Source organism: Falco rusticolus, chromosome 4 (genome assembly GCF_015220075.1).
Source record: "Falco rusticolus isolate bFalRus1 chromosome 4, bFalRus1.pri, whole genome shotgun sequence".
Lineage (NCBI taxonomy): Eukaryota > Metazoa > Chordata > Aves > Falconiformes > Falconidae > Falco > Falco rusticolus.
In genome coordinates this window covers 35,953,692-35,981,159 of record NC_051190.1, presented here as the reverse complement: position 1 = coordinate 35,981,159, position 27,468 = coordinate 35,953,692, and the positions used below count along the sequence as shown (strand labels likewise).

General features: G+C 38.2%; 1 protein-coding gene and 1 long non-coding RNA gene across 2 annotated transcripts in view; one reads left to right on the top strand and one right to left on the bottom strand.

The window, feature by feature from the left end:
• Positions 1-27,468, top strand: part of LOC119147689 — a 244,074-nt gene that overhangs the window by 29,581 nt on the left and 187,025 nt on the right. The window lies entirely within an intron of this gene.
• Positions 23,503-27,468, bottom strand: part of SHISA9 (shisa family member 9) — a 191,440-nt gene continuing 187,474 nt past the window's right edge. The window contains exon 4 of the mRNA XM_037386977.1: positions 23,503-26,174. Coding sequence (XP_037242874.1) covers positions 25,804-26,174 — 371 coding nt within the window. The 3' untranslated portion in view covers positions 23,503-25,803. The remainder of the gene's footprint in view (positions 26,175-27,468) is intronic.

Genomic DNA, 27,468 nt, shown 5'->3' with positions numbered 1-27,468 from the left:
CTTTCTCAAACACCTCTTTTTATGCTAATTTTGCTTGGGGTTATTTGGGGGGGCGCAATGACAGGTAGCATGAAAGGCAAAATATATCATGCATAAATTAAATAACGGAAGTATAGAACTTTCCCTCAGTTTGAGGGCTTTGTAGAAAAATAACACACTGAAAAACATGCTCTTCTGGCTGCACATTAAGGTATGTAGAAGAGTGGAAAAGATCTGTCATTTGAACTGTTGCAGGCATCTAAGAAAAGGTTTCTTGTGGAAATGTCATCTGTCCCTGGTGTTTTGAGGTGGTTGCATTAGTCACTCTGAGGTAGCTCTTTCCATCAGTGGTCTGCCCATTATGCCTTACTCCACCTTTTCAAAACCCTAGGAAACAGGATCCCCTCTCCAGATTAGGGTTCTAGATTAACTTCAGTTTCACTCAAAATGCAGATTACGATGTGGTCCATATGTTAGTAATGACAGACCCATTATTTTGAAAACTGGATATACATTTTATCTGTTACTGGTAATAAAACAAATGGCTTTGAAAAACCAATTGCATTTTCAGCTGCTGTGTTATAATGCTCTATTGACTTTTTTCCTCTAATGTTACATTTCCATCATGTTTATATGCATGTGTGAATTAAGAACAGAAGACATAATGAATATAATGAAAGGATTTTCAAAAAATTGTAATGATCAGTCAGGTTCTGAACATTTGAAATCTCAAATACTTTCTCTTTTTATAAGACAAATATTTCTCCAGCTACTAGAGTACTCCATGCCCTATTCTCTTTGTTCCACTTCATTTCTAAAGAGTGGAACAATCTTTGTGTTGCTCTTGCATAGCTGAAAGTTGATATGAAGCCAGATCCTTTCAGAAGTATTACATTCATATAATAAAAATAGGTACAGATAGCAACACAAACTCCTGCTCCAGGCTAGTATTTTTGGCTCCGTAGAACACATTTGAACATGAACAACCATGTACCTTCCATTTAAACATCAATTTAATTTCACTTGACCTAAGGAGCTGACAGTATTAATTTCCCATATTGATTAATCAGATGGAAAATATGATAGCAAGGTAACAGATTTATACCCAGCGAACAAGTACAGATGTGTTTAATTTGCTTGCAACTTGAAATGATAAGGTACAGGCTATTTAGACCGAAGTTGGACATTAATTCTCATTTACTAGTCATTCTTGGTCAGACAATTAACAAAGACTTTAGACAACTGACAGTTTGGCGGATTTGTAATTTTATTTCCATAGGTACTACAAGTAGTTTCTACTCAAAGTGCATGCATAATTTATATATATCTGTGTGTATGTGTATGTAAAACATATACACAAAATGTATACACACACTTGGAATACTCTTAAGACTTTCCTCAGATTTACTTTTACTGATAATTTAAAAAATGGAACAACTATCAGGTTTCTTCTGAATTTAGGTTATTCTTCTCTCATTCTGTATCACATCTTCCTCAAAGAGGAACAGGCATCTCCAGTGATAAATGCGTACCTTTGTCTCACTATGTCACTTTGAAAACCCTGGATTGGGAATTAAAAGGAGCACCACCTGATCTAGCTTCAATTAACAATTTACAGAATGGTCTTCCTTCTCCTTGTAATACAGAAAGTCTCCCATAACATGGAAATTAGCAAATGCAATTGAAACAAAAAAAAGTATTTTAAATGAAAAGAGAGTAAGAATTATAATCCCTAACATAGCCATTATCACTCTCCCCCTTCTGTTTAAGCCTCTTTGCTGCAATAATCAAAACTGCAGTTGCTTAGTCAGTGATAAACCTACATCATATATTCATTCCATTATTTCCCTGTAGGCCCTAGAAGTACCTTTTGACCATGATACAGTTTGTCCAGTGATTGACAAGTGTTCTGATAGCTCGTTGCACAGCTTTCTTGCATCTTAGAAACTGAATTGCTAGAGGCACAAGCTGTGCAGAGAGAAAATCAAGCCTTATCAGTGCTTCCCAAATTCTTGTTTAGGTTTTTCCTCTTGAGCTTCTGCCTGCCTTTACTGATATAATTAATGCTTCTGTGTCCCTAGGTTACATACCTGCTGACTCTAAATCTGTTGCCATTTATCCATTATTGAAGTAACATTTTATGCCTGATGACTTGGCTGACAGCTATAGAACTACTGCCAAACTCCCATTCCCATCAGAGATCCTTGGAAACAAACACATTAAAGATATTATTATTTTTTTAATGAAAACTGATAAAATTTATCTTGGTAGTTTAAAGTCTAACATCGTGAAGCTCTTTAGAAGCTAATTAACTTACATTGCATTGACTTGAATATTGTTGTTTCTATTTTCATTCATGTCAGTGTTGCATTGGAAAAGAAACTTCTAAGGGCCACTTGACTCTCCCTTTAATGATGAAGTCAAGGAAGGTAACCTATGGAACTGGTAATATCTTTACCCTTAAACTTGTTTCTCTTGCTCTGGCCATCTTGCATTGAAGTTTAAACTCACATCTGTTCACAAATCACTCTCTGGGAGATGACCATACGTCAGAGAAAAAGGGGACCTGCAGCAAAATCAAGAGGAAAGTGTTACGTCTCTATGAGCTTCCTGACACTGGGGAAGATCCACTGTACAGTCTGATCTGTGAAAGGGAAAAACTGTGTCCCCCTCTGAATAAAAAAATCCTTTAGATATTTACTTTATATTAAAACAATCATGTATAATAGCTTTTGTTAGCCTCCCTATAACTCAACAAACTATTTCCTCCACAGTTTCCACTCTGCTTTGTCTAGAATGGGGTTTTCAGTCTTTTTCAAATCACAGGTTAGATTTTCTAAGAGAAGTGGACCTCTGCATAATAGATACAAAACTATTGATGAGGGACTTGCTTCTCTTAATTAACTCTTCCTGAGATTGTACAAGCAGCCCATATACCCTTAGATGTCTGCAGATCAGAACTGGAAAAGCTCTGGACTAGGATCCTATGGGACTAGTAGGTTTGGTTTAGGAGACAGTATGTCCCTGTCTGTTTCCATTTCTTTATAACTTTTTTTTTCAGTATTTCTATACTAGCATTTCTGCACTTCTCCCTTTTTTTGTCTTTTTGTAACCTTAAGCTTTAATTAAATTACCTTTTAAAATACACAGTTTTTCATTTACTGATCATCAAATACAAGGATAACACATGAATTAAATGGATGTAAATGTATGTTTCATAAAGAATAGTTAACCTTATGTTCACAACTTCATCTCGGCTTAAATCCAACTGATCTTTCAAAATGCTCAGAGGGCATCAAATGAGATTAGCAGGAGGTAGATGCAAAACAAGCAAAAAGGGCTTATTCTTCATGCAATACAAAATGTTACAGAATGTCTTTCTGCAGGTTGTTGAGGGTCCTAAAAATCTACATGTGTAAAAAGGGACTGGGAAATATAATGAAAGAAAAATAATTCAACAATTATTAAATAGAAAGATGTCATACTTGGCTCAGGAGATCCTGAACTGCAAGCTGCTGGAAGCCAAGGGGAGTACAAGGTAAGAACTACCTGTTCTTACACTGTTCTCAAAACTGCTCCTGCTTGAGCCTCTCTGCCCATTGTGAGAGATAAGATTCAGGGTTATCCTGTACTTGTCTTATTTTACTATTTAAGTATTTTCTCCCCTTGACTCGGTCTTTCTGTTGGACTGCTTCAGGATTATCCTCTTGGTTAAATATTTGCCATCGATAATGCTTTAATAATAGATATTACTCTAGATGTATTCATTCAAACGCTACTACTCTGTAGATGGCACAGGTGTTTTTGTTGAAATTTGTATGCCTGATTTGATTTAATCTTTTTTGCAATGTTTGTCCAAGATTTAACATTTGAGCAAATAAAATTAAAATGAACCTCAGCATTTGAAAACTAAGACTGGGAATCCTATCTGCCATAAAATTTCTTGTTTTAAACACAGCAAATTTTGAAAGAATTAAAATCCAAAAATTACAACTTTGTTCAGTAAGATTGGTGTCAATTTCTTTTTTGCTTTGAATGATCTTAGATGTTTTTAAGCTCCAATTGTAGTTATATTTATAAGTAGCTTTTATTTTTTTTGAAGATGACACTATGCAAATAATCTGCTGTGATTAAAATTGTAACATGTAGAGTCTGACGTACACTGCATAATTCCTGCAAGTATTTATAAAAAAATGTCTTCGACTTCCTTTTTCTCCACTGTATTTGAACAAGTTGTGAAACAGGATCTCAGGAACTACTAAATGATTGTTTATCGTCATCACAGAAGGAAACCATGTCTAGGTTTGAATAATAGAAAATGTCATTTCAGTTGACAACTAACAGTGTTCAATGAATGAATCCACAGTTCACCATAAAAATAAACAAGAAAACAAGTACAACTGGAATTATATTCTACTGTAAGTGAAAGCTTTTAGAGTCCTTTGATTCTTTTCAAAAGTTTGTATTTAAAAAAAAAAAGTTGAAAAAAGGCTAGATGTATATCAGCAGCTTTACTCTTTTATGAAGTACCCTGCTTAGGTACTAAGGATGCACATGGAGACAGTTTCAGGTATCGGTATTTTTATGTTAAGAGCTAGAGTCAATTGTACATTCATCAAGAAAAAAAAGCTATAGCCAAGCATTTCCTAGATGTCAAAACAAAACATTCATGGGTAAATGCCATTGAAAAATAATTTTTCAGCTCAGGTTTTTAGAAGATTTCAGATTCAGCAGATTTTATTAAACAGAGGTGAACATCCAGATTTTTTATATAGTAACTTTTCACTTTTAAATTTAGAAAATGAAAATTTAAAAACTTATTAAAGTTTAAATCCCAGCAGCAGAAATATTTCAAAATTATTAATAAGTTTTCTAACATGCTGTATAGAAAGTAGTCACATTTCATAAAGCAAATGTCCGAGTCTGCCTTTTTTTAATCTGAATTCAGCTCTTTCTCTGATGATGGAGGTGGGAGAGTGTTACCGAAATCTCGGAATGAAGAACTTATCGACACCAATGTGATGTAGATAAGCAGACACTTCTTTATTAACGGCCGGGTGCGTGAGCGAGTCTTCTCACAATCAACGCACACCAGGTCCCAAAATCAGATTCCATATATAGAACTTATTCATACATATTCATTAATTATTCATGCATAATCATAACATTTCCCGTAAATCATTTATATACTCTCCTCCTATATCCGATTATGCGCAGTAAAGCTTAGAAAGGTCTAGAAATGGGTCTAGGGTACGATTTGGGTAGGTGGTATATGAGTCGGTGGTCGCGATCTCCCCCTGCCGGAATTACCTTTTACTAAAGTTCACGGTTTCTTGGCAGGCACCTACAAGCTGTTCCAGTCGAGTCTCCCCAGTTCCCATTAATCTCATATTCTGACATTTCAATACACCTCTGCGTACAGAAGACTGGTTAAATACAAAGGAACCTTTCAACCCTAGAGTTATTACAATAGTTCCAGGCCCTTCTTCTAGCCTTGGTACAAGACGTACAAAAGATTCCATAACAACTCCTACTGTGTAGCTGTAAGTTTCCTATAATTTTTTTTTTCCTTATCCTTCTATATTTTAATTCTATTAAATGATTTTATAAAATCAATTAATCAATCAAATAAAATCAATCAATTTTAACTTATTAACAAATCGATAACAAGCGTAGTGGGAAAACTGTCCAGTCAGCTAGTTTCTGTAAAAATTTAGATGTGGTGTGGACTGACAAGATAGTCGATGTATCTACTGTTCTGTGTCTCCACTGCAGTCTCCAATATGGTTTTCTTAGAATGGAATAAAATTTTTGTTGCTCCTTCAGCTTAGTCTTTGCTGCTGTATTTTGTCACTAATGTTGTCCCAATGTCTATATATAGGAAGGCAGCCTTAATTTTTCTAGAGGAATCCAAACTCCAACTGCCTGCTCTGTACAGAAATGCTCATTTTGGAAGAAGACAAACAGTATCTTTTCCCTGTTCTCACTGATGGTAGTTTGCTACGTCTATTCTGGGCTGCTCTTTTGTTTTTTCCATGTCAAGTCTCCCATCATCTCTGTACTGCTACCAGAGAGGAGGTTGCCTTCTCCTTTCAAACTGTCTCGGGCCAGATTTTCTATTGTCAGGGTTTCATGCCAGTTTCTGTGCTAGTTTCTGCCTCTCTTGGGAGTGCAGTGGGTCAGTTCCCAGTATGATATAGGAATGCAGTTCAGGTGGATCACCTCATGCATTGGTCTTTTTGCATTTTCAGCAGCTAAGTTTTGGAAAGCTTTAAGTATAATCCTATTGTTCTAGTTGCAGAACCAGGGAATTACACGTTGAACATTGCTACTCAATTGGGTTTGTTCAAATCATGGCAACATGCTGACAATGGTAGATTAAGTTCCCTTCTGTTTCTTGTTACAATTTTCAGTTAATAATCAACCTGCTGAAAACGTGGCAGGTGTGATGCCTTTTACTTTGAGTGACCTAGGTATTAGATCTCCCTCAGCACAAAGAGATACAGATCTGTGAGGGTTCTGCAATCATCTATCCTCCTAAAACTCACCTGTTCTTCTGATGCAGTTTGAAGCAATTTCAAGACTGTATTTAAAAGAGGCTTAGGGTTCCACTGGCAGTAATACTGGGTGTCAAGGCTGAGGCATGTTGGCAGAATATAGCTGGGAAACAGTTTTCGTTCTGCATTGTACTTCACTCTGGCTAGTGTTATAAATCTATTGGTTTAATAATCGTTCCTATTCACACAATAAAAGGTGATGTATCTGACTTGATAATTTTTGTTTTAATTTTTCTGGTTTCTAGCTTCAGCTGCTTCTTTTATCTTCACTTTATCTCTTCATTTATATTCAAGGGAACCTCATTCAAATCCAGCAGGCAATTACACTGTGGTGTAACCATGAATAATATTGCTGTTTACACACATTTAAGATAGCCCATTTCTTGACAGCGAATGATATTATGTAGATTGATACTGTCTGTTTTTTTTTAATTCTGTCTGACTTGTTATCCATCTTTCCAGACATTTATGAAATATCTGTCTTCATTGCAATCTTCCATTAAAACTGGAGATGATGTTTTATCCAATGATGTATGTTCAGCTAGCTCTTGCAAAGCTGGAGTGCATGCAAGCTGCATAAAGTCACTTATGGAAAGATAAAGTATGGTGAGAGAAAAATCACAAAGAGCTAATCTATGGATAATGTGTGGAAGTGAAAACATTTTATTAAAGGTAACCTTTCATCATTTAAAAACACAGAAGTACTGAAATCAAGAGGAATTTCATGTATAAAACCTCACAGGCTAGTTAGATGGCTGTAAGTTGTTCTTAGGGGACTGTTACAACAGGCTGTTTACCTTTATTATTAGTTGCAGGGGACAACAAAATGTAAAAAAACCTGGGTTGTTTTTTTTCATCTTTTATGACCTGAGTGAACATGATTTCATGAATTTCAGTTGAGGAAACTCCCTCCAGGATCAGAATGCAACATTTCTTTCAGCTCAGTACCCATAGAGAAAGTTTAAGAAAAATCTCATGCTAAAACGAAAATCTCTTCCTTACACTTTTTTTTTTTTAAACAATTATACCCCTTACCATGCATCAGTCTTACAGAGAATGAAGAGACTGATAGTTTTAAATATATTTATATATGCTGCAGTTCCTACTTCTGATTAATGTTGTAGTAATACTTTTTCGCAGTAAAGAAATAAAGATGTGTACTTCCAATCTGAAAATATTTTTTTTTAGATTAAGAAGCAACCACCAAAACCAAAAATTCATACAAACTGAAAATTATACAGAAACAGGAACAATATGTCAACAAATTATAAAAATTTATTAAGATCTACTAAGTGATCCCATATCACCATAAGATGATCAGGTCTTTCAGAACCCACCACTTGTTACCACTGACCACTTTTGTTCAGAAAACTTAGGATCAGCTATTAATATAGCTTGAAAACTGGTTCTTCACTCTACACTCCTTTTTTGCAGTCAGATGCTCACTCTTCCTTTTCCTTACTTCTTTTCTTTTCAGAATGTTTATTGAATGGCACTTTACTAAAAGAGAGAAAAAGAATATTAGTAATATTATTAAGCCTGCAATTGTCTTACAACTTTGTAGTTTCATTTGCTTAGAAGACAGCATCCACTGGAAAAGGGAAATGATATATGTAGAAATGGAAAGAACTTAACATGCAATTAGGATTTCCCACTGCATATTACTTTAAGACTTTACGTAAATGAGGAATAAAATGAAATAAATAAATCTGACATCAAATAGTATGGTAGAACACAGAATAAAACCTTTTAGGTAATTCTTCTTTTTGTTGAGGTTAGAACAATTGCTGCAACACAAGCAACTTGCGACAGAAGTCAATATTGGGCAAAAGAACTCTACCAGAAACTGAGCTCAGCATGCAGACAGCAGTTCATTGTATTGGGTTAAGGATTCCAGCAAATTCAGATGCTACCCTTTTGATTTAAATAACTCCGCATGTTTCAAAAAGGTATTTTCTCAACTAGAGCCCAGTGCCATAAGATGCTTAAGGATATGTTTAGCTTTAAGTCCAGACCCTCTGCCCTTAAGTATCAGATAACTGTCATATATAAGATATGTGCTTAAATACCTTGCTGAGTAAGAGTCATCAGGTTGAACTAATCCTTATGGAGGTGAGTAGGAAAGTATCTATAGGATTACATTTGGGAATGGTGCTGCCTCTCCTTGAAATAAATACCTCTGAAGGAATCCTGCTGGTATCAGCATGAAGCATTTTACATAGTTTTGTTTAGAATTTACAATGATTTTTAAAATATTAATCCAATTTATATGTCTTTTAGCAATCTCTGTTTCTCTTCAAGAATCAAGCTCATGCATATAAACTTTTCACATTACAATTGCCAGCATTATTCAACAAATATCACCACTTTCCCTGTGAAATAGCTGAATAATTGCTTTACATTTACATTTATAAATATTAAGTGACCAATTCTGTAGTGTAATGAGATCAACAAGCTGTCTCTTAAGTTGCAGAGTGCTTTTTGTATTTTAATTATAATGGCATTCAACCAGGCCTAGAGTGTACAGTTGTCTATGAATGGTAACAATATACATAATAAAAAAAAATATAGCATTTCTTTGGCATATAGGAGTTTCTCCCATAGTCTGTCAAGGCAGATGAATTTTCAGCAGTACAAATGAGAATAAAAGTCCTGTTTAGTGGTCTTCTTTCAGCATACCTCACAACAGTACTAGTAGAGACCGTGACACTGGTTTACAAAACTGAAGACCATGTTTCTCATACAAACAGCAACAGCAAGGCAAAGCAACATCAGAGAAAGCACTGATAGCTTATAGAAAGCTAGTGGCCAAAACTTAGGTGAAGATCTAGACTAGGTAATGGTTACTTTTTTTAATGTGCACATTTGGAGTCACATCTGTAGTTTGTATTATTTAAGCCAAAGTATTTCACATTTAAAAGATAAAATACCTGGGAGGAAATAGTTCATGCTAGGAAACAGTATTTTTTGTTTTAATGTTTTAGAAAAGGCTTTAAAGGATAAAATTAAAATAATCACAGTTACTGCTAATTTGAGTTTCCTAATGTGGTCCTCATTTCCTAATGATGAACTCACTGTGAAAAGAATTAACATGCTTGGGTTTTTTCCATTGCAAATGTGAGGTATTTGCAATTAGATTTTTAAACAGTTTTTCAGCTTCATCAATAAAATGTATACAGGCATGCTTTATAAGTATGACTTTGGGCTATGCTTTTTACATGCACATCTGTACTGTTGATATAAATTCAACTTGGATTTATTTTATAGTGCTTTTCTCTGTAGTGGGTTAATAGCAATAGCTTGGGTTACTGGAGTTTCCCAGAAGAGGAGAGAAGTCTCTTGTGTCAGTCTCACTAGTTTTTGCAAATGTTTCTGCCGCAGCCAAGGGTCTGATGTAGGCAGCAGCCCAGAACTCAAAACCAGCCAAAAAAAAAAAATATTGCAGAATTAACCCTCATAGGGTTACCCTCAGAGTGCAGAGTGCACGTGGGCAACTAAAAAACCCCAAACTAGATGTTTTAAACATATTACTGACATGGACTGTCATAACAGTGGTTACAGTGGTAATCATTAAGAACTTTCACACGTGTATTATGATCTTAGCTTAGGCAAATAGGAAGAGAAAGACTCTAGGACACCTTTTTTCATGCTGTCCTTTGTAGAGTGATAGCAACATTTCCTTAAATATGATTTAGGGCTGGTTTTAAATTACAGATGTAGCAGTGTATAAGGTTTTCTTATGTTTTTTCTCTTGCATCCTTCTAATCTTTCTCAGAAGAGTCTTTGCTTGGGTAGACAAGTCCACTCTCTGTGCTGTCAAAAGAATGGGAGGTTACACTTTAAGTTACTCAGTTATGGTTGGAATGTATCTTTTGTTTGTGGGATTTGTTTTTGTGTAATTTCTACATGCCAGAGCTGTAGGGTTTTGTATTTGTGACATTGTTACAGTGTGGCTAATTTATTCTCAAATCCTGCTCTTTCTATAATTTTCTTTTTGTCTGGGAAAGCCCACTGATTTAACTAATGAATCTAGTACTGATTTCTGAACAGCTGCTAATAATAAGAAAATTGTCTCGATGGTTATTCTCGAGTCTGGAGAATGAGCATGCAAGCAAGTTGTTGGGTCTTTTTTTTTTTTACTTTCCAGGATGTTTGGCTTCTTTGGAGAGCTCTCATGTCAAATCCCTTTTATCTGTAATTACAAAGCATTATGATTTCATCTTGGTGCCAAGGGACAGAAGATGACTGCAGGGAATACTGAAAGCCCATTTAATCTTAAGGCCAACTTTTGGTCACAGTGACATCATTGCCTAAATTCTCAGTGAATTTATCTTTTTGGAGCTTTAACCCTATGCCTGCTTCCCAGGACTAACTATAGTTTTCTATACGAACTCTACTGGGAGCAATCTTTTCTCTCTTAAATAGTATGGGCTAGGCTATTTGTCCCAGGGAACTGACAGAAAGGTGATTACCCTCCCACCCACCCCCACCCCTTTTAAATGAACTGATACCACAAAAAAGGAGCTGATTTGTCCTAAATTATGTAGGAAGTCCATTTCAGACCAGGAACTGAAACCTATGCTTTTTGGAAGCCCGATCTTCATGGTTCAAAACCTTTCCCCTTCCCTTCTGCACTTTTCTACTATTTCAAATGCTTTCTTGGAATTCAGAGGCATGATTTATTCAGGTCATAGCTGTAAGCTGACTAGTAGAGGTCGGTTCTTTCTTTCCTTGCCTCTGAGATCATATCATCAGTTTGGGATGTTATATTGCTGATCGGGATTCTGGCCTTTTAAAGACCATGGCTGGCTCCAAGTAGGGGTGTGAAATGAAGGAGCTACTGTCAGATGTATGAATGAAGTTGATATTGGTAATAATACATAAGTTAAAATAGTTTTTGCCTCAGGATTGTTTCCAGGCAGTCTGTAATGTGTCCGAATATATGTGCTTTTAGCTGCTCTGTCTAGGGATTTGCAATTGCAGTGTAACAGCACTGAATTTTAGAGAAACCTCAGATACCTTTATGTTACTAATTACAGCTTTCCTCTGCTACTAATGAGTAAAAGAAATGTGAGAAAAATCTAAACTTTCCTGCCCCATCTTTGCTGTGGGCCTTAAAGAAAAAATAATAGAAGAGTTGTAATGGACTTTCAAAGATCATCTAGTCCATCTTTCTTCTTCAAGAAAGGTTCAACAATAACTAAATCATTCTTGACAGAATCAGTTCAATGTTTCTTTAAAACTATTTAGCAATGGAAACTCTACAGTCTCTGTATATCATTGCTTGTCATTCCATGCCATTCAAAAGGTTTTTCTTCAAATACTTGACTAAATCGTGCTTCCACCAACTAGAATTTTTTCCCTGTCTCCAGTGGCATATATTATTTTCCTCTTTTCAGCAACTCTTTTCATAGATGTAATCATGTCTCTCCATAGCTGTCTTTTCTGTAGAATAAAAGGAAGAAATACTCTCTAAAACCCAGTTTAATTTTATCTTGGGTTTTGCTGTCTTCCTTATCTTTGTAATTTCTATTAATCTGACCATTGCTGTTTCTCTTTTCTGGAGTTTATATATAAATTTCTGGATGCTATTTCCATTAAAACCTTACTCATATGAGTAGAAGGATTATGCGACATTAGAACTGAAACTTTTTGAGGAAAGTTTCCTAGTCCATCATTTCCTACCTTGTCTGTTTTTCACATCTTTACGTTAGTAGTGCTTTGCAAATGCTGTTGCTGATGTGCAGTGGTCTGAAATATCTTGGATAATCAAGACCATTTGAATTCCAGTCACATCTTACAAGCACTTGCAGTCCAAAATCGTTCCTTTCTGCAAGTGTACTCTGTAGTCTGTCCTCTAAGTCAGGATTGAAAATGTCATTGGTACTGAACCCCTGGAAAATCTTACTCAATGTAACATTTGCATTTCCTTGATATTGGGTTGACATCCATTTTACAGCAGTTCCATCTGGACAAGTTGTGAGGGAAAAGGTTTGGGGAGGGTTACAGAGGTGCTGGAGAGTTACATGCAGGATCTTCCCCTGTTATGTGATGATGCAGTCCTCTTCTGATCCCACTCAGAGTCTTTCCTTCTCTTTTCCCCTAATACTTGTGAAATGAGTTAGTGATTTTTTTTCCCTTTCCTGGCATCATTTACTTACTCTGTGAGATGAGCAAGAGACAATAGGAAAATTAGATCCCTCTCTTTACGTCTGAGGCCCCTTTCCTCTCCAGTGCTTTTATTCCCCTTGGCTTCACATTTGCACTATTCTCACAAATGCTGTGATCCAAACAGTGAAACTAAAGAAATGTTGTTGGAATCTCTGCCATCTTCTGTTACAATAACACTAAAATCCATTGAGATAAATGATCAAAACTAGATCTTCTAAGTAGTGGCAGAAGGATCTCAGCCTTTTAGAGCACAGTGATGGCCTAGGAAGGAGAGGTCTGGCTGAATAGAATTAGAATCCTGGGTGCAATTACTGACTTTGCTGAGGTGTAAATCGAAGGAAGCCTTGAGTCTCATTCAGCATTAGGTTCTGTCTGCTAGGTAATTCTACTTCAAGTATAAGATCTTTGGAGAAGGGTCTGTATTTCTAAAATATACACAGTGCAAACAGCTTCATACTGCCATCTACATCATGATTTATTATCAGTACTGTCTATATTGTGTCTTCTTAAAATAAATAAAAAATAAATCCTCTGTGTTTGTTAAATATCAACAGACCAGTGTTTAGGTATGTCACTCATTACTTGCATTGCCAGTGGTATAAGCACAGAACCTGAAGACTCAGAGAATAACCCAGGTTGGAGGGGACATTGAAAGGTCATTTGGTCCAACCTTTTATGGGAAAGGGAGCCTAGATGGGATTACGTAGCACCCTGCCCATTCACATCTTGAAAATGTATGCGGTAGGGATGCTACCACATCCCTAGGGAGGTTGTTCCAGTGATTGATTGTTCTCACTGGAAAATAATTTGTTACTTATATTGAAATGAAACATATCCCAGTGCAACTTGTGCCCAGCTGCCCCCTTGCCTTCTTCATGTGGCTCTTTGTGAGGAGAGAGCCTCCATCTTCTTTATAGCCATTTTTTAAGTAGTAGCATACTACAGTGAGGTCCCCCATGAGCCCTCCCTTCTCCAGGGAGAAAAGACCTAACTCTTTCAGTATTCTGTCTCCACTAGACTTGAACTGTTTTATTCTCTGTTCAGTGACTTTTTAAAAAAAAGTTATAGAATTTATACATAATTTTTCTTTAATTGTCTGTTATGCAACATAAACAACTGTAGGTTTTTCATTGTTTCCCCCACAGTTTGTTTTATCTACACCTCTGTTTATTCATACTTTGTCATACATAGCCCTGTGTTTTGCAGATCTTCTGCTTGAGCTGTTATTCTGAAATTTGTGTGTCTATGCTATTGTTCCTACCAATAGTACATAACTGTGTATATGATACCATGCAGTGTAGCCATCCTGTTTATTTCATACCACTGTGCTGTATGTTCAACACTTTTTCAGTCTTGTTTTGCTTTCCTTTTTTAAGCTGACAGAAGTTACCTGTAAATGTAATACTTTTCCTTACTGACTTAGACAATGGAATACAAACCTATTTTGATATTTTAAATTAAAGTTTTGAAGAATGTTGCTTGATTCCTCTTTGTGATTTAGGCTAATTTATCCCACGTTTCCCAAATTTCTTATGAAAATGTGACACAAGCCAGAATCAGAAGTGTTGCCCAAAGTGTGTGCTACTTGCCACCTTTTTGATTGGAGACCTTACCACTAGAAATGAGCAGCTGACTTTTAAGATGTCGCTGGCTGAATTCAGGACAGAAATCTGCACTTCTGACCAGGATGCTCAGGAGATATTTTCTGTGCTCACCAATGGAGTGCCAAAAGTGTCTTCCCTGCTACCACCTCAGTCAGTCTATAGTTTTGGAGGAGAAGTGTATAAACAGCTTTATGGCAATTCTTCTTCCTGTTGCTGAAAGAATGGGATGAAAACAGATGAGAGGAGAGGCTCCTTTCTCTATCACAGCTTCAAGCCTTACATACAGGAGTATGCTCATGGGGTTTTAGATTCTGTGTGTATGTGAAATAGTCTCCCAAGGAAAGCAGGTATGTCATACAGCTTGAAAATAGTAGAAAACATGATATGGAATAGTATGGTAGGAGATAAGATGCTTTTTATTCCCATCTGTGCTTCAGGGGTTGAATTGGCAGCAAATTCAAAAACCTTTACTAGGCAACAGAAAAGATCAAGAAATATACTATATGCATAGCAGGGCTCTGGCAGGAGGCAGTGTATGTCCTAACTGGATAATACAAACAGGTCTGGGGATTAACGTAGAGCATGTACGTTCCAAATGTTTTTTTTTTCCTGAGATCTCATTCTATGTCAGTTTTTGCAGAGTCTTTGTGGACAGTGGGGTTTTGACCTCTAGTTAAAATGCCTTTGAATAGAGTTCTCCAGGAGAAGCCCCAACGCTCTATTATTTTTCTGGCACTCATTATTGTGTAACATATGGATGTGTCCCTCTGCGGAGGTTGTGTTGTCTGTCTCAGCTGCTATTCCACATTGATAAAAATACTGGTTCTCTTCTCACTTGTATATATTAACAGCTTGAGTGTAACTGAACATATATGCCACAGGTTCTGGAGACTTATGATCTCTAAGAGAGAAAAAATACCTCTGTTTGTTATGGTGTCTCTCATGTGGTTCCCTTGTGTAGCTGACAAAGGGGAAATTAGCAGATGGTGTAAAACTTCTGTAGCTATTAACAGGCAGCACTATCAATTCTATATATTTTTTCTTACTGCAGCTTTAGTCACCCCTTGAGTTTTTTAACCTTTCTCTTGATCTAGTGGACATTTTTGATAATCTGTCTTTTCCTCAGTTTTCTGTTTGTTGATGGGAATATGGCCATTCTGATATTAACAAACAAAATCTACCAAGCAAACAGAAACAACCAATCAAACCCCAAAGCCAATGCACAGGAGAAAGAAATAAATAACATTACATCTTTATAAAGTAATGCCCTCTGTCTGCTTAAACATATTAATGCAAGTTTGCTTCTGTTAATGTTGGTAATAGGCTCTTTAGCTAGCATTCTGTAATGCTGACAGCATTCACGGGGGGTATTGTACCTGCACACGTCTTGCCTGGGTTTGTCTCTTTTTTTCCTCCTTCTTTTCTCATATATGTATGTATATCAGGTGCAATATATGTTCCTCCCCCATTTTCAGATATGATGATAGAAAAGGGTTTTCAAGGCTAGTGATTAGCGTAATATTTTACGAAGAGTGGCTATGCAGTTTTGTATCTCATCTTTTTCTGAAACTGTGACCCATCCTAAAAGGTCACTGTTGAAGAGTGAATAAACGTAATAGAACATACTGGAAAGTAATTATTGGAAAGTCAACTTTCTCTTTCCCCAAAGTTGATTATATGCATTGGCTATACGTCAGCCTCTGTAGTACTTCTGTAAAGGTATTATCATACAGTGGTTATGGCTCCAAATGTATGTGTATTTTCTTCTTGTTATGAGAAGAAACATTTAAAATGGCAGAATAGCTTTTGTAGTGTATATAGGAGCTTTTAAAAAAGTAGTTGTATCTGTTACTAACCTGTCAAGAAAGCGCAACCCCAAAGATAACTGAACTGTGATTATCACTAAATTTGGGGGTGATAAAAGAGGCATCTTTGGAGAATGATATCTCACCTAATAAAATCATCAATTAATAGTAAAATAAATTGTACACAGTGAAGTAACAGCATAAGGGATACCAGTATTTAGTGTGATACTCATTTGGGTAGAAACATGAAAAATATCTTAATAGGTAAGCAGCCAAATACCAACTAAAAGTCAAAGAAGCTACAGAGTGTCTAAGGCAGGCGTTTCTAAGAAGCTAGACAGCAAATTCCAAGGGAATTGGAACAGGGCCTCAAAATTCAATACATTTTGATGCTGTTTGTAGAAAGCCATGTTTTATACTTGCACTTCGACTTTATGCAGACTTCAGTACCCTAATGGCTGTAGTAGCTGTCTTTCACAAGGATTTTGAACACACACATTGAACCCAAGCAACAGCCTGAGAGTGGAGTCTTCCCTACTCATTACAAGCTGTGACGAAGTTAGAAGATACCAGGTAGATGAGATCCTGGCAGGATAATTGTATTTTGCTACAAGGCAATGTTGCAGCCATTGCTTTGATTAACTCCAGTCTCAGCAGTGGCCAAGTCCAGGAGATCTGTGCAATCCCATGGTGTATCTGCTGCATTTCCTTTCCCATACCATTTAGTTGGTGTCAGATTGAAAAAAATCACTTGCAGTGGAGCCTACAAAAATTTGCATACCAAAGAGTGAAAGTGTGTTGTCAGTGGTCTTCTGCACACTGACAAGCCTGCCACTAACTCAGCAGTACAGGATCAGGGCCTTTGCTGTCGGAGTCATGCTGTACTGTGTTGTGTCTTTTGCTGTAGTCAACTGGGAGCCTTTGTTATGAGCACTCTTAGCCTTGTGATTTTAGATGCATCTCTTAGAACAGAAAAAACCCCAAACTCATAAATCACTGTTAGTAAAAGCCAGAACAGTTTGCTCTGCATAGACAGAGTCTTGTGTGTAATAGCATATACAAGCTGTCTCTGCCTTAATGGATCCTGTCAAGTTGCTCTCTATCATTCTTGGTATTATCATCCCCCAAACAGTAATGGTAAAATACATTACAGACTTAAAGGACACTTTTCATCCCTAAAGTTTAGACTGTCTCTTCCTTAGAATGTCACATTCTTTAGTATTTCATTTTCAAAAGCACTAAAGTAAATTAGGGATATAGATCTCATCTTCAAAAGTGATATAAGGCCCTTAAAAAGTAGTGAGGCAGTTAGGTGGATTTTCCAAATCACTGTTACCCTTTCATGGTGTTGCAAACACAAAAGTTTTAGGGACTGAGGCTCCAAAGCTCAAGCGACTGATGTGGAAAATCTTGTGAAATGTGTGTGTGCATACACATGTGTACAGAGAGAGAGAGAGGGGTTTTTTTGAGACTACTGCATTGGTATGGCAGCTGAGAGCCCAAGTGAAGTGCTGGGTGCAAGGGGATGCTCTGGAAGACTGCAGAAGTTCACTGGAGAACATCAGTCCTGAAAATACCATGCAGTTCTCCTGACCTCTTCAAATGTGTGGTGGAAAGCAGCCACTGAACCATGGCATATGGCAAAGCCAGTATTGATGCCACAGTAGTCCAGTCTATCTTTGTCTTTCAATTGCATGGCTTTTTTTCATTCTTAGTCTATGAGGGAGTCAACAGGATGTCTCTGTGCTCAGTGCAGAGCGGGTATGAAAAATCCCTACTAAAGTATAACATGGCCTTGAAAAGAGACAGAAAAGTAGGCATCATCGAGTTCTCTCCTTACTCCTGTACAGACAAAGCAAAACCTAGTTTCTTTTTACCTATGGCAGGGAAAAAGAGTGCAATTATGATATTTTTGCAATGTTTCTGTCACTTAAAGAAATAGTAAGTAGCAGGCAAAGTGCTCTTTCTCTTGGGGACCAATTACTTCAGGGAATTATATGCACTAACATTGGCAAAAGTCTCTCAAATAATAACTACTGTGATCAAAATGTTAGTGTAAGGCCGAATACCAGAGAGTGAAAAGAAGGCCAACAGCTGCATGCGGTAAAAAGAAGAATGTGCTTCTGCTCAGGGAGTATTAGTGGCTCCACTGACACACCTGCTGCTTGGTAGGACTTGTTTCCTTTACAAAATAACCCTGCCAATGACCACTGAAAAGGCTTGTGATTATTTCCATTTTTCAGTTCTGGTCTGTAGCTGAACCTCAGACCGAACAGCAGCACTGCCTGACATTCTCTCTTGATTTGAAATCATCACTGTTGATAGCCTATTGTACTCCCAGCCTTATTTATTGTGAAACTCTTGGTGTGCAGGTTCAGAAGGCAGTTATCAGTGCAACATCAACCTCTATCAGTAAGCAATGATGCCTCTTAAAATTTCAAAACAGGTGAAGTTGCTAAGTGAAGGAAGGTAGTGTTGACTTAAACAGCCAAGGTGCAACTGTGTGTGTAACAGTGTGAGTGTATTGTTAAAGCCCTGGACAGACAAAAGAAGAATTCTACCTTTACAAAACAAACAAACAAACCAAAAAAACAACAAAAAAAAAACCCACCAAAACCCCCCACACCAGCAGGAAAAAAACCCAAAAACAAAACCCCAAGGCATTTTGCAAAATGATTTTGTTTTGGGATGCAAAATTGCCCTCAAGTTACCTGAAGAGGAAGGTGCGAAGAGCCTCTTCATGCATCCATAAAGTACCAGACTTACTATAGCGTTGCTTTGTGCACTTAGGTACAAGTAGCATCTCATTCTTTTATGTGAAACCAGAGCAGTGGTGATATGTTTGGGTTCTAGACCTATCTCAGCCTCAGATAAGCATGAATTCATAACTTCTGCTTCCCAGAAAGGGACCACAGGCTCTGAAGGTGATAAATGAAACTGAAGAGAACACTTTGCTTTTGAAGCAAAGCTCTTATCTCACTAGAATTATAGCCTCATAGAATCATTCGGGTTGGAAAAGACCTTTGAGATCATCAAGTCCAACCATTAACCCAGGGCTGCCAAGTCCATTGCTAAACCATGTCCCTAAGCACCACATCTACGAGTTTTTTAAATGCATCCAGGGATGGTGATTCTACCACCTCCTTGGGCAGCCTGTTCCAATGCTTCACCACCCTTTCAGGGAAGACATTTTTCGTAATATCCAACCCAATTCTCCCCTGGCACAGCTTGAGGCCATTTCCTCTTGTCCTGTTGCTTTTTATTGGGGAGAAGAGACCAACCCCCATCTGCCTACACCCTCCTTTCAAGTAGCTGTAGAGAGCGAGAAGTTCCCCCTGAGTCTCATCCAGACTGAACCCTCTCAGTTACCTCAGCCTCTCCTCACAGGACTTGTGCCCCAGCCCCTTCCCCAGCCCCCTGCCCAGCTCTGGACACGCTCCAGCCCCTCTGCATCCCTCCTGACATGAAGGGCCCAAAACTGAACACAGGATTTGAGGTGCGGCCTCACCAATGCCAAGTACAGAGGGACGGCCACTGCCCTGGTCCTGCTGGCCACACTGATTCGGATATGAGCCAGGATGCTGTTGGCCTTCTTGGCCACCTGGGTACACTGCTGGCTCATGTTCAGCCGGCTGCGGACCAGCACCCCCAGGCCCTTTCCTACCGGGCAGCTTCCCAGCCGCTCTGCCCCAGCCTGTGGCACTGCGTGGGGCTGGTGTGACCCACGGGCAGGAGCCGGCATAAAGAACCATCCTGGGGTGAGGAGGGCCTATCCAACAAGCCCTGGCCTGTTCGGGCATTGTTTGTTTGGCAGATTCTGACATAGGTAGAATCCCTCAAACTAGGGTCAGGATTGATTTTCTTCCACTGTCACAAAGTAATTTGTTGTCACTGGTGACAAATATGCCTGTCTGATGTTTTGCTAACCTGGCAGGGCCAGCGCAGCTGAACGCGGGGTGTCAGATTCTTCATGGTGCATTTTCTGCAGAAGTGTTTACTAGGTCCAATCAGCTGCATTTGTCTGACAGCAGCTTTTGTGCAGATAGATACAGGATATAACCAGTGTGCTAATTTGGTCCTGACTTTCATTAATGCAGCTGGATAGTGAGGAAAAGCCTGGGTTACCACTCATGTTCCAGATTCAGTTGGCAGACATGAGAACACATCTTACTTGCTGAGCAAATTTGAGTCTGGAAATCTCTAAAGCATGGAGCATGAATTCCAAGAATTGTTTTTTCCAGCCACTTTTCAAATTAAAGCTGTATGTTGGTGTTTACATTGAAAGTTTTCCCCTGGGGTTTTAGCTGTAATAGCATTTGCTGGCTCTTTTTTTCCCATCTGTAGGCTGAGATTAATGTGCTATTATGTCACATTTTTCAAATGAATTGATTTAGTAGTTTAGCATAAAACATTGAATTTTATCTTCCCTCATTAGTCACACTCATCTGCCATTGCCCTCCTAAACATGGTCCTACGCAATGTATACCAGGAGAGCCAGCTGGGCTGATTGTGCAGTTTGCTAGAGCAGAGCATGAGTGCTACAAGAGGTGCACTCTGTGAGTAATAACCCAAGCTGCCAAAGACAAATTCACATTGTACGGTCTCTTTCTTCATCTCTTCTAATGTCACCCTTTGACATTAAGCCTGTTGTTGAGAAAACACTGTTCACGTCTTGGGCAAACATTAAAGATAAGCTTGAGTTTGAATCCTAAGCTGTCAGGATAGACTTCTGCGCTCTTCCATAGGCAGCCTAGTGGGAACTGCAGAATATGGCACAAAGGATCATCTTGTACATCTCTTCAGGTGGGTGGCAGCTGAACAGAGTGGTCAGAATCTGATAGGAATGTAATGTAAATGTAATGCATATCTTGTAAACCAAGACAGTGTCATGACTCCAGGTGACTTGGAATAATGCCATTATACACTACATCTTCTGCCAAAGTACGGGCAAATCGATAATTTTATCTACAATTAGAAGACCTCACATTTTGTTCTCCTAAACCAGTCTCATTTCTAGAGGATTAGTTACCCCGAATTTTCTGATAGTTTCTGATATTTAATACAGTCAACAGCATTAATAATAGTTTTAAACCTTTAGGATTTTGTTATTGAACTAATACAGGTTTTTAATTATTTTTTTTAATTGGGATTTTAATGTACTCTTGAAGCTATTTCTTACTGACCATGTAATGGTATTTTAGAAACAATACATAGAGCAAACTGCAATTTAACTTGAAGAGGACTTTCATTCAGTCCTTTTTGGCTAAACTCAGCTTTCATGCCCAAGTTAGCATGTCATCTGTACTACTATATAAGTATTATATTAATGTTGAAATAAATGACAAAAGTTATCTGAAGTCATATATAATCAATAGACACAATAATTTGACTTTCCCACTCATTAAAAAAATGCTTATTTTTTAGTAATCTCATACTCATCCTATTTTCACATTTTCAGCACTGAGTGATATATGAGATGATATAATCTAATACAATAATACTTCCTGTCATGACTGTTTTTAGCAAAATAAAATTCTCTGTGCCAAATAGGAAGCAGATATAATTACAGTAAAGACCATATTTGTCACTGAAAGTCCTTTGTGTATTCAACTATAGAGACCAGGATTAAATAAAGTGCACAGGATTGTGTGCAAAAAGGATTTGTGGACTAGTTATTTTATTTAGTACCCAAAATTCAATAACCATTCTATAAGAACAGAGCAAAGCATGAATCTTTTCCCAGATCTATTAAAATCTGAAGTCTGAGTCCTGGAGACACTTTGTAGGTAGTGTGGAATGTCATGAGACTTGATTCTCTATTTATGTAAGTAACCATGTCTTCAGTTTGTGTAAGCTGAGGATCATGCTCAAAAGGTGTAGTCATGAGAACAGATGTTTCCAGGGTAAAGAGGTCTAAACCAGATGATCTTTAAGCTTTTAAACTCCATAGCTCCATATATGGAACATCTTCATTTCTTGGTAAGACGTGTTTTTGTTTGTAGTGCAGTGCATCTGTGTTAATATCAAAAAGCGTTATGGAGGAAGTACTTACGGAGGAAACCCAGCAGAGTTCTTGTTCATGGTGACAAAAGGATCAGGCTAGCATAAGAGAACAAAACATGCAGAGACACAAAATCAGATGCAGGGGTTTTTTTTGGAGAGGTTTTTTTCCCACATATCTGGAAGAACAAAAGCCTATGCAGAGGCACTTCTACTAGTGAAGCAGTGGTCCTTTTTGCCATCCATGATTCCAATCAGGGATTTGCTGGTGAAACAACATGTGAGTTAGGTAGGTTGGTAGTGGAGCTGTAGGAGTGAGTTGTGTCTGCTGTAGGTTAGACTTGTATTCCACTGGGCTCTCCAGGCTTCCCTACGGGTCGCAGAGTTTCCTAGAATTTTTCTGGTGTTGTGGCTGCAATCCATATGTCTCTCCTGAGCACCCTGGCAGAATGAGGTTGTTTCTGTAGTTGTGCCTGAGACAGGGAAATGGTCCTGTAACCAAAATGGGACTTTTATGGACTATTTCATGGCACCCATAAAGGCATATAATGAAAATGAGACTTCTCTACTGTTTAAAATGGCTAACACTAGTCACTTCTGAATTGATTTTTTCCCTCTGATAACGTGTCATGACTTCCTAGGAATCATAAATTGCCTAAAGAATTTGCTCCAGGTCATGCACTAAAGTTCATTCTGAAGTTAGGTGTCCTGATTCTTCATTTCTTCTTCTGAAATTCATCCAACATCATTGCAGCAAAGCAAAGAGAAGAAGCTACCCAAACACTCTCCTTTTCTGACATTCTGTTCTCTATCAGGGTTATGAGCCATTACAAGTACTAAAAGCCTGTAAAGGACTTTCTGTTCCAGCAGATTTGGTACACAGATGTTGTGTACAGGTTTTTCTGTAATGAACATATAAAAACTTTGAAGCGATATACACCAGTGTTTCATCTGTTCTTACTGGGTAGTTCCAATCCTGGGTTGTGGCTGAAGCTTATTGCAAGACTCTCATGCATTCATGAGGACCAGGATCTGGCCCTGTGCATGCTTACCTTTTTCTCTTCCTCAAAATAGTAGTTAACTAATCAAGAGGCAAAAGCTGTGTGTGGTGCTTGGACACTTACAGGGTACATGGAGATTTTCAGGGCTTGCATACCTTGTGTGTATTATGTTACGTTACGTGTAACAGGCGTTGCACATATGTAATGTACACAACATGCCACAACTTTCCAAAGAACCTTTTGTTCAAATAACTACCAATGGCAGACTCAAATCATCATTTGTGCTTAGATGGATCCCACTGGCTCCAGTGAGAGGCTCCAGAAGCTGTCAATACTCAAAAATTGGCCCAATGATACAAGTTCAGGAATGAGCCAGCAAGTTGGATTCACATAGAATCAGTTTTATTGCCAGGTAAGAAATTCATATTAATATAGTGAATACATATGTTTACAAATAAACATTCTTAAAAAACAAACAAACATTTTATTGTAGGAAGTATTATTGGTATCATAAACTCTGTAGTTAACAAGTATTAACACGGGTTTACTTACAGAACATACAGTTACTAAAATATTTCCACATAAAATATGCTCAAGTTACACGAAACCTGTGTGAATTAGAGTGCAGCTTTAATGTGTATCTAAAGCATATGGATCAACAGCAACATTCCATAAAGGGTCAAATTAAGTCAGCCAGTTGTGAAGGCAATAAAGATTAAAGGAATAAAAGTACGATAGTGGAGAATCTGGGTTGTGTGCAAAGTGTTTGTCCCGTGGGCTTTGTCCACTTCTGATAGTCTTAAAACATATGATCATACAATTTAGCAGCACGCTTATGGAGAGATGCCGGTGCTCTCAGGATGCAAATTAATCTCAATATAGCTTAAAAAATGGTCTCTCCATTTAACCACATTTCAAATTCTCAGCCCTTGCATCCTTGACTAAGAAGAAGCACTGCCAGTCAGTTGAGTACAGTAAGATATGCCACTTCCAATTCTTCTTACAACATACCAGTTCTCACTCCTCCTTGCATACTCCTCCAATTCTAATCTCCAGAAGAATTGACAGCTGGTGAGAACGCAACTGTAGTAAGATAGCTAGTTAGGATTTAGTCGAATGACTTGTTCTGGGGGAAGGGCAAGAATTTAAGTGAAAGACTGAGTGCATTGCCTGCAATCAGGCTGTTGCAGCACCGCCATCCCATCTCAACTGTTTATCTCTTTGTGGACGTGCCGAAGCCTTTACAGGCCCAGGACTGCGAGTCTACTACCAGTGCCCTATTCAAGAGTGCTTTTACTCATATGAACAAGGCAACCTGCTCATCAGAACCACAGTCAAGACCAGGAGTCCAATTGTTTGTTTAGTTTAAACCCAGATCTCTTTGACGTTTGAGGCTAGTTCATTAACCTCTTCCACCAAATAGTCCACCAAGAGGGAACGCCACTATAGAAAGCCAAACGAGAGAGACAATATACCATATAACATTTAGTTGAATTACAAAGAACTACCATGGCTAAAAGCAAATACAAAATGAGAGACTAGAGGAAAAATTTTAAATTGGAAAAATGGAGGGGCCAACTAAAGAGTCTTGACTGTGCAACTGTTGCATGGAGATGTAGTCCATTTTCCCTTTGGGACAAACAGAGGAGGCTGAGCAGGGCAGAACCCTTGTCATCCTTAGTGAAACAGGAGGAAATAGCTTAAAGGAATGGAGGGTCACTTTGAGAAACAAGACTGTCATTGAACAATAGTAATACAGTAAAGGCACCACCCACGCTTAATTTCAGTCTGAAGCAGTTGAAGATAGGCAAAACATTTAGGTGAAGAAAAAGTCCTGACAGTCTGCAAAGTGAGAATTGTTACCATCTGCCTGAAAACAGGAGGACTGAGAGGGAATTTTCTGATGCCCTTATTCCCCCAGCAGCTTTCTGTGTCATATGATATGTCTCTTCTTATATTGGAGGTTCCCAGAAATTTTAAATCAAGTGAAGTAAACTGAAATAAAATCTTCTGTTTGTTATCATCCTGCAGAATTCTCTATTAGCCAGAAAGGTCCCATATGCTCTTAATCATAACAGTCTTCATAAATTCCTTGTAAAAGAGTCTTTTCCCTTATTGTATATATATTTTTTGCGCTTTCTATAGGATGGGTGTGAAAGTACAATAATAGCTGTTACGGGTTGTACCAAGGTGTTTGCTCTTGGCTTTTCACAGGTCTAATGATTATTAATAGGTTTTATACAAAATTCCTCTCTGAAATAATATATTACAGTATATTGTTCTCTCTTTCTTCCTCTGTCTCAAGGCAGGAACATAGTGTAACTGTTTAAGCAGACATAAAGTTTCTCTAGATTGTGCTACTTCTCATCATGGATTTTAGTTTCAAGTAAAAAAATTTAGTCACAAGGGTTTGTGTTCCATTGTGAAATACAAATGGAGTTTATAATTCAACCTTCAGTGTGTATTGCTGAATGGTATTAACCCACTCTTCGGCCTACAGTTGGCTGGATACCAAGAGTGTCCAGGTGGAAGTTCCTTCCTTCCGTTTCCTTTTTTTTTTATTTTATATTTTTTAATTTATTTTTTTGCCTTTCAGTTGAGTGTTTGTGGTGTGTGTGTGTATTTGCGTGTGGTTTTTAAAGAATTTCATTTAAAAAAAAAAAAGAAAAAAGAAAGGACGACAAACTCAAACAGTTACTTCTGTCTTGCTGTTAGTTATGAAGTATGGCTGTGGGCCCAGATAATGCTGGCTCCGAGTTGTCAGCGGGTCGCTTAACGTTGGGTTTGCCATACCATGCTTCCCCTTGTTTGTGTATGCTTGCCGTCTAAGAGACTGGTCATTGGGATCCCAGGTCTTGTAGTGGGAATTGTAACCTAATGGGTGTGTGTGGATCTTTGCCATTTTGGATTTCTGCCCGTTCTGTTTGGTTAGGCCACTGTCGATGGTGTAAGCTCTGTCTTCATCTAGGCGCACTGGATGGAGTGGCAGGCTCCCCTTGGCAGCAAGTTCTGCAAGATGTCGGCGTTTGGTGTAGAAGTCATCATTGACTTTGTCAGCTATTTGAATTTAAAAGGGGGAGGGACAAAAAAAATCAGTTGGACACAAGAAAACATTATGCCATTTACAGTATGACATGCACAGTTACATCTGTGGACTAGATACAGTTACAGGGACATCAGCAGGAGAAATCTGTGCCACCTCCCACCCCTTATTTTCACTCTGTAGTGGTTTTGGATGTCATTTTGCTGGGCTTTCAAGATATGCAGACAAAACCCTATTGCCCTTTAACAAAAGGCTGTCTCTGCCCCAAATCACTCAGGCCATGCTGGTATTTACATTATGGGGACAGTTCCTATGAATGCTCATCTCACATAGCATGGGAAGTTTAGGAAGTGGTCAGAAGTGTACAGACTTTCTTGGAAATGTTGGGCCATCTTGGGCTGCCCTGCTGTATGACAGTACATCCCTTTAAATGCAATGTCTCATGCAGGTGTTTAACAAAGCCAGTTGTAAGGTCCAATGGTGTATGAGGTGGGCCCATTTCTGTTAAATAATGCCCTAGGGCAAAAGGAAGAATGGGATCTGTTCTTCTAAATGGCTGGAAGTTCACTAATGCTTTATAGGTCTGAAAATACCTTGGGTTGCCGAAGGCTAGGTATTTACCCTGTAATTTTACAGACAATGAAAATCCTCAGTTCCAGGTTCTGACGTTGTTTTCTGAGGCCAGTGCCACTAAGAAATACAGTAATAGCCCTGCCAACAAATACTGCATTGCAGTTCTCAAATTAGGATTTTGCCCTCTGTGATTTCCTAGTCATGTGTCTTCCAATGCATGCTTTTGCTCAAGTTTGTTGTTATTGCTGGCATTTATATGGCCTTGCTTAAAAGTATGAACCATGCTTAAGGAGCTAACAGCATTCTGCAGCAGTCCAGCAACTCATCTCGATTTTGAGACTGAGTATCAGACTTTTAAGGGGAGCTTAACTGAATTTAATTTTTTAAGGTCTTGCCTTTTATTTAAAGAGGGTTTATTTAACCCCTTCAGAAACCTGGATCTTGATTTAAGATAGTGCCAAGTACGTAGATCAACTAACACAGTGGTGTGTTAATCAGTAGTGGTGGGCTTTGAGTGTATGATTGTGTCAGCCTGGATTTAACTTTTGCAGTGCCCTGGCTAGATCCATCCATTTTTCTTGAAGCTATGCCATGTAAGGCTTCTCTGCAGAAGTCTTGTACATGTAGCTGTCTGTGCAGCTCAGCGCCTCTTGCCTTCATGATGAGTAGGCTTTTAATACCCTGCACTGTTTTTATTTTCCCTCTTTTTCTCCCCAGTACTGCTAGGAGGCTTTT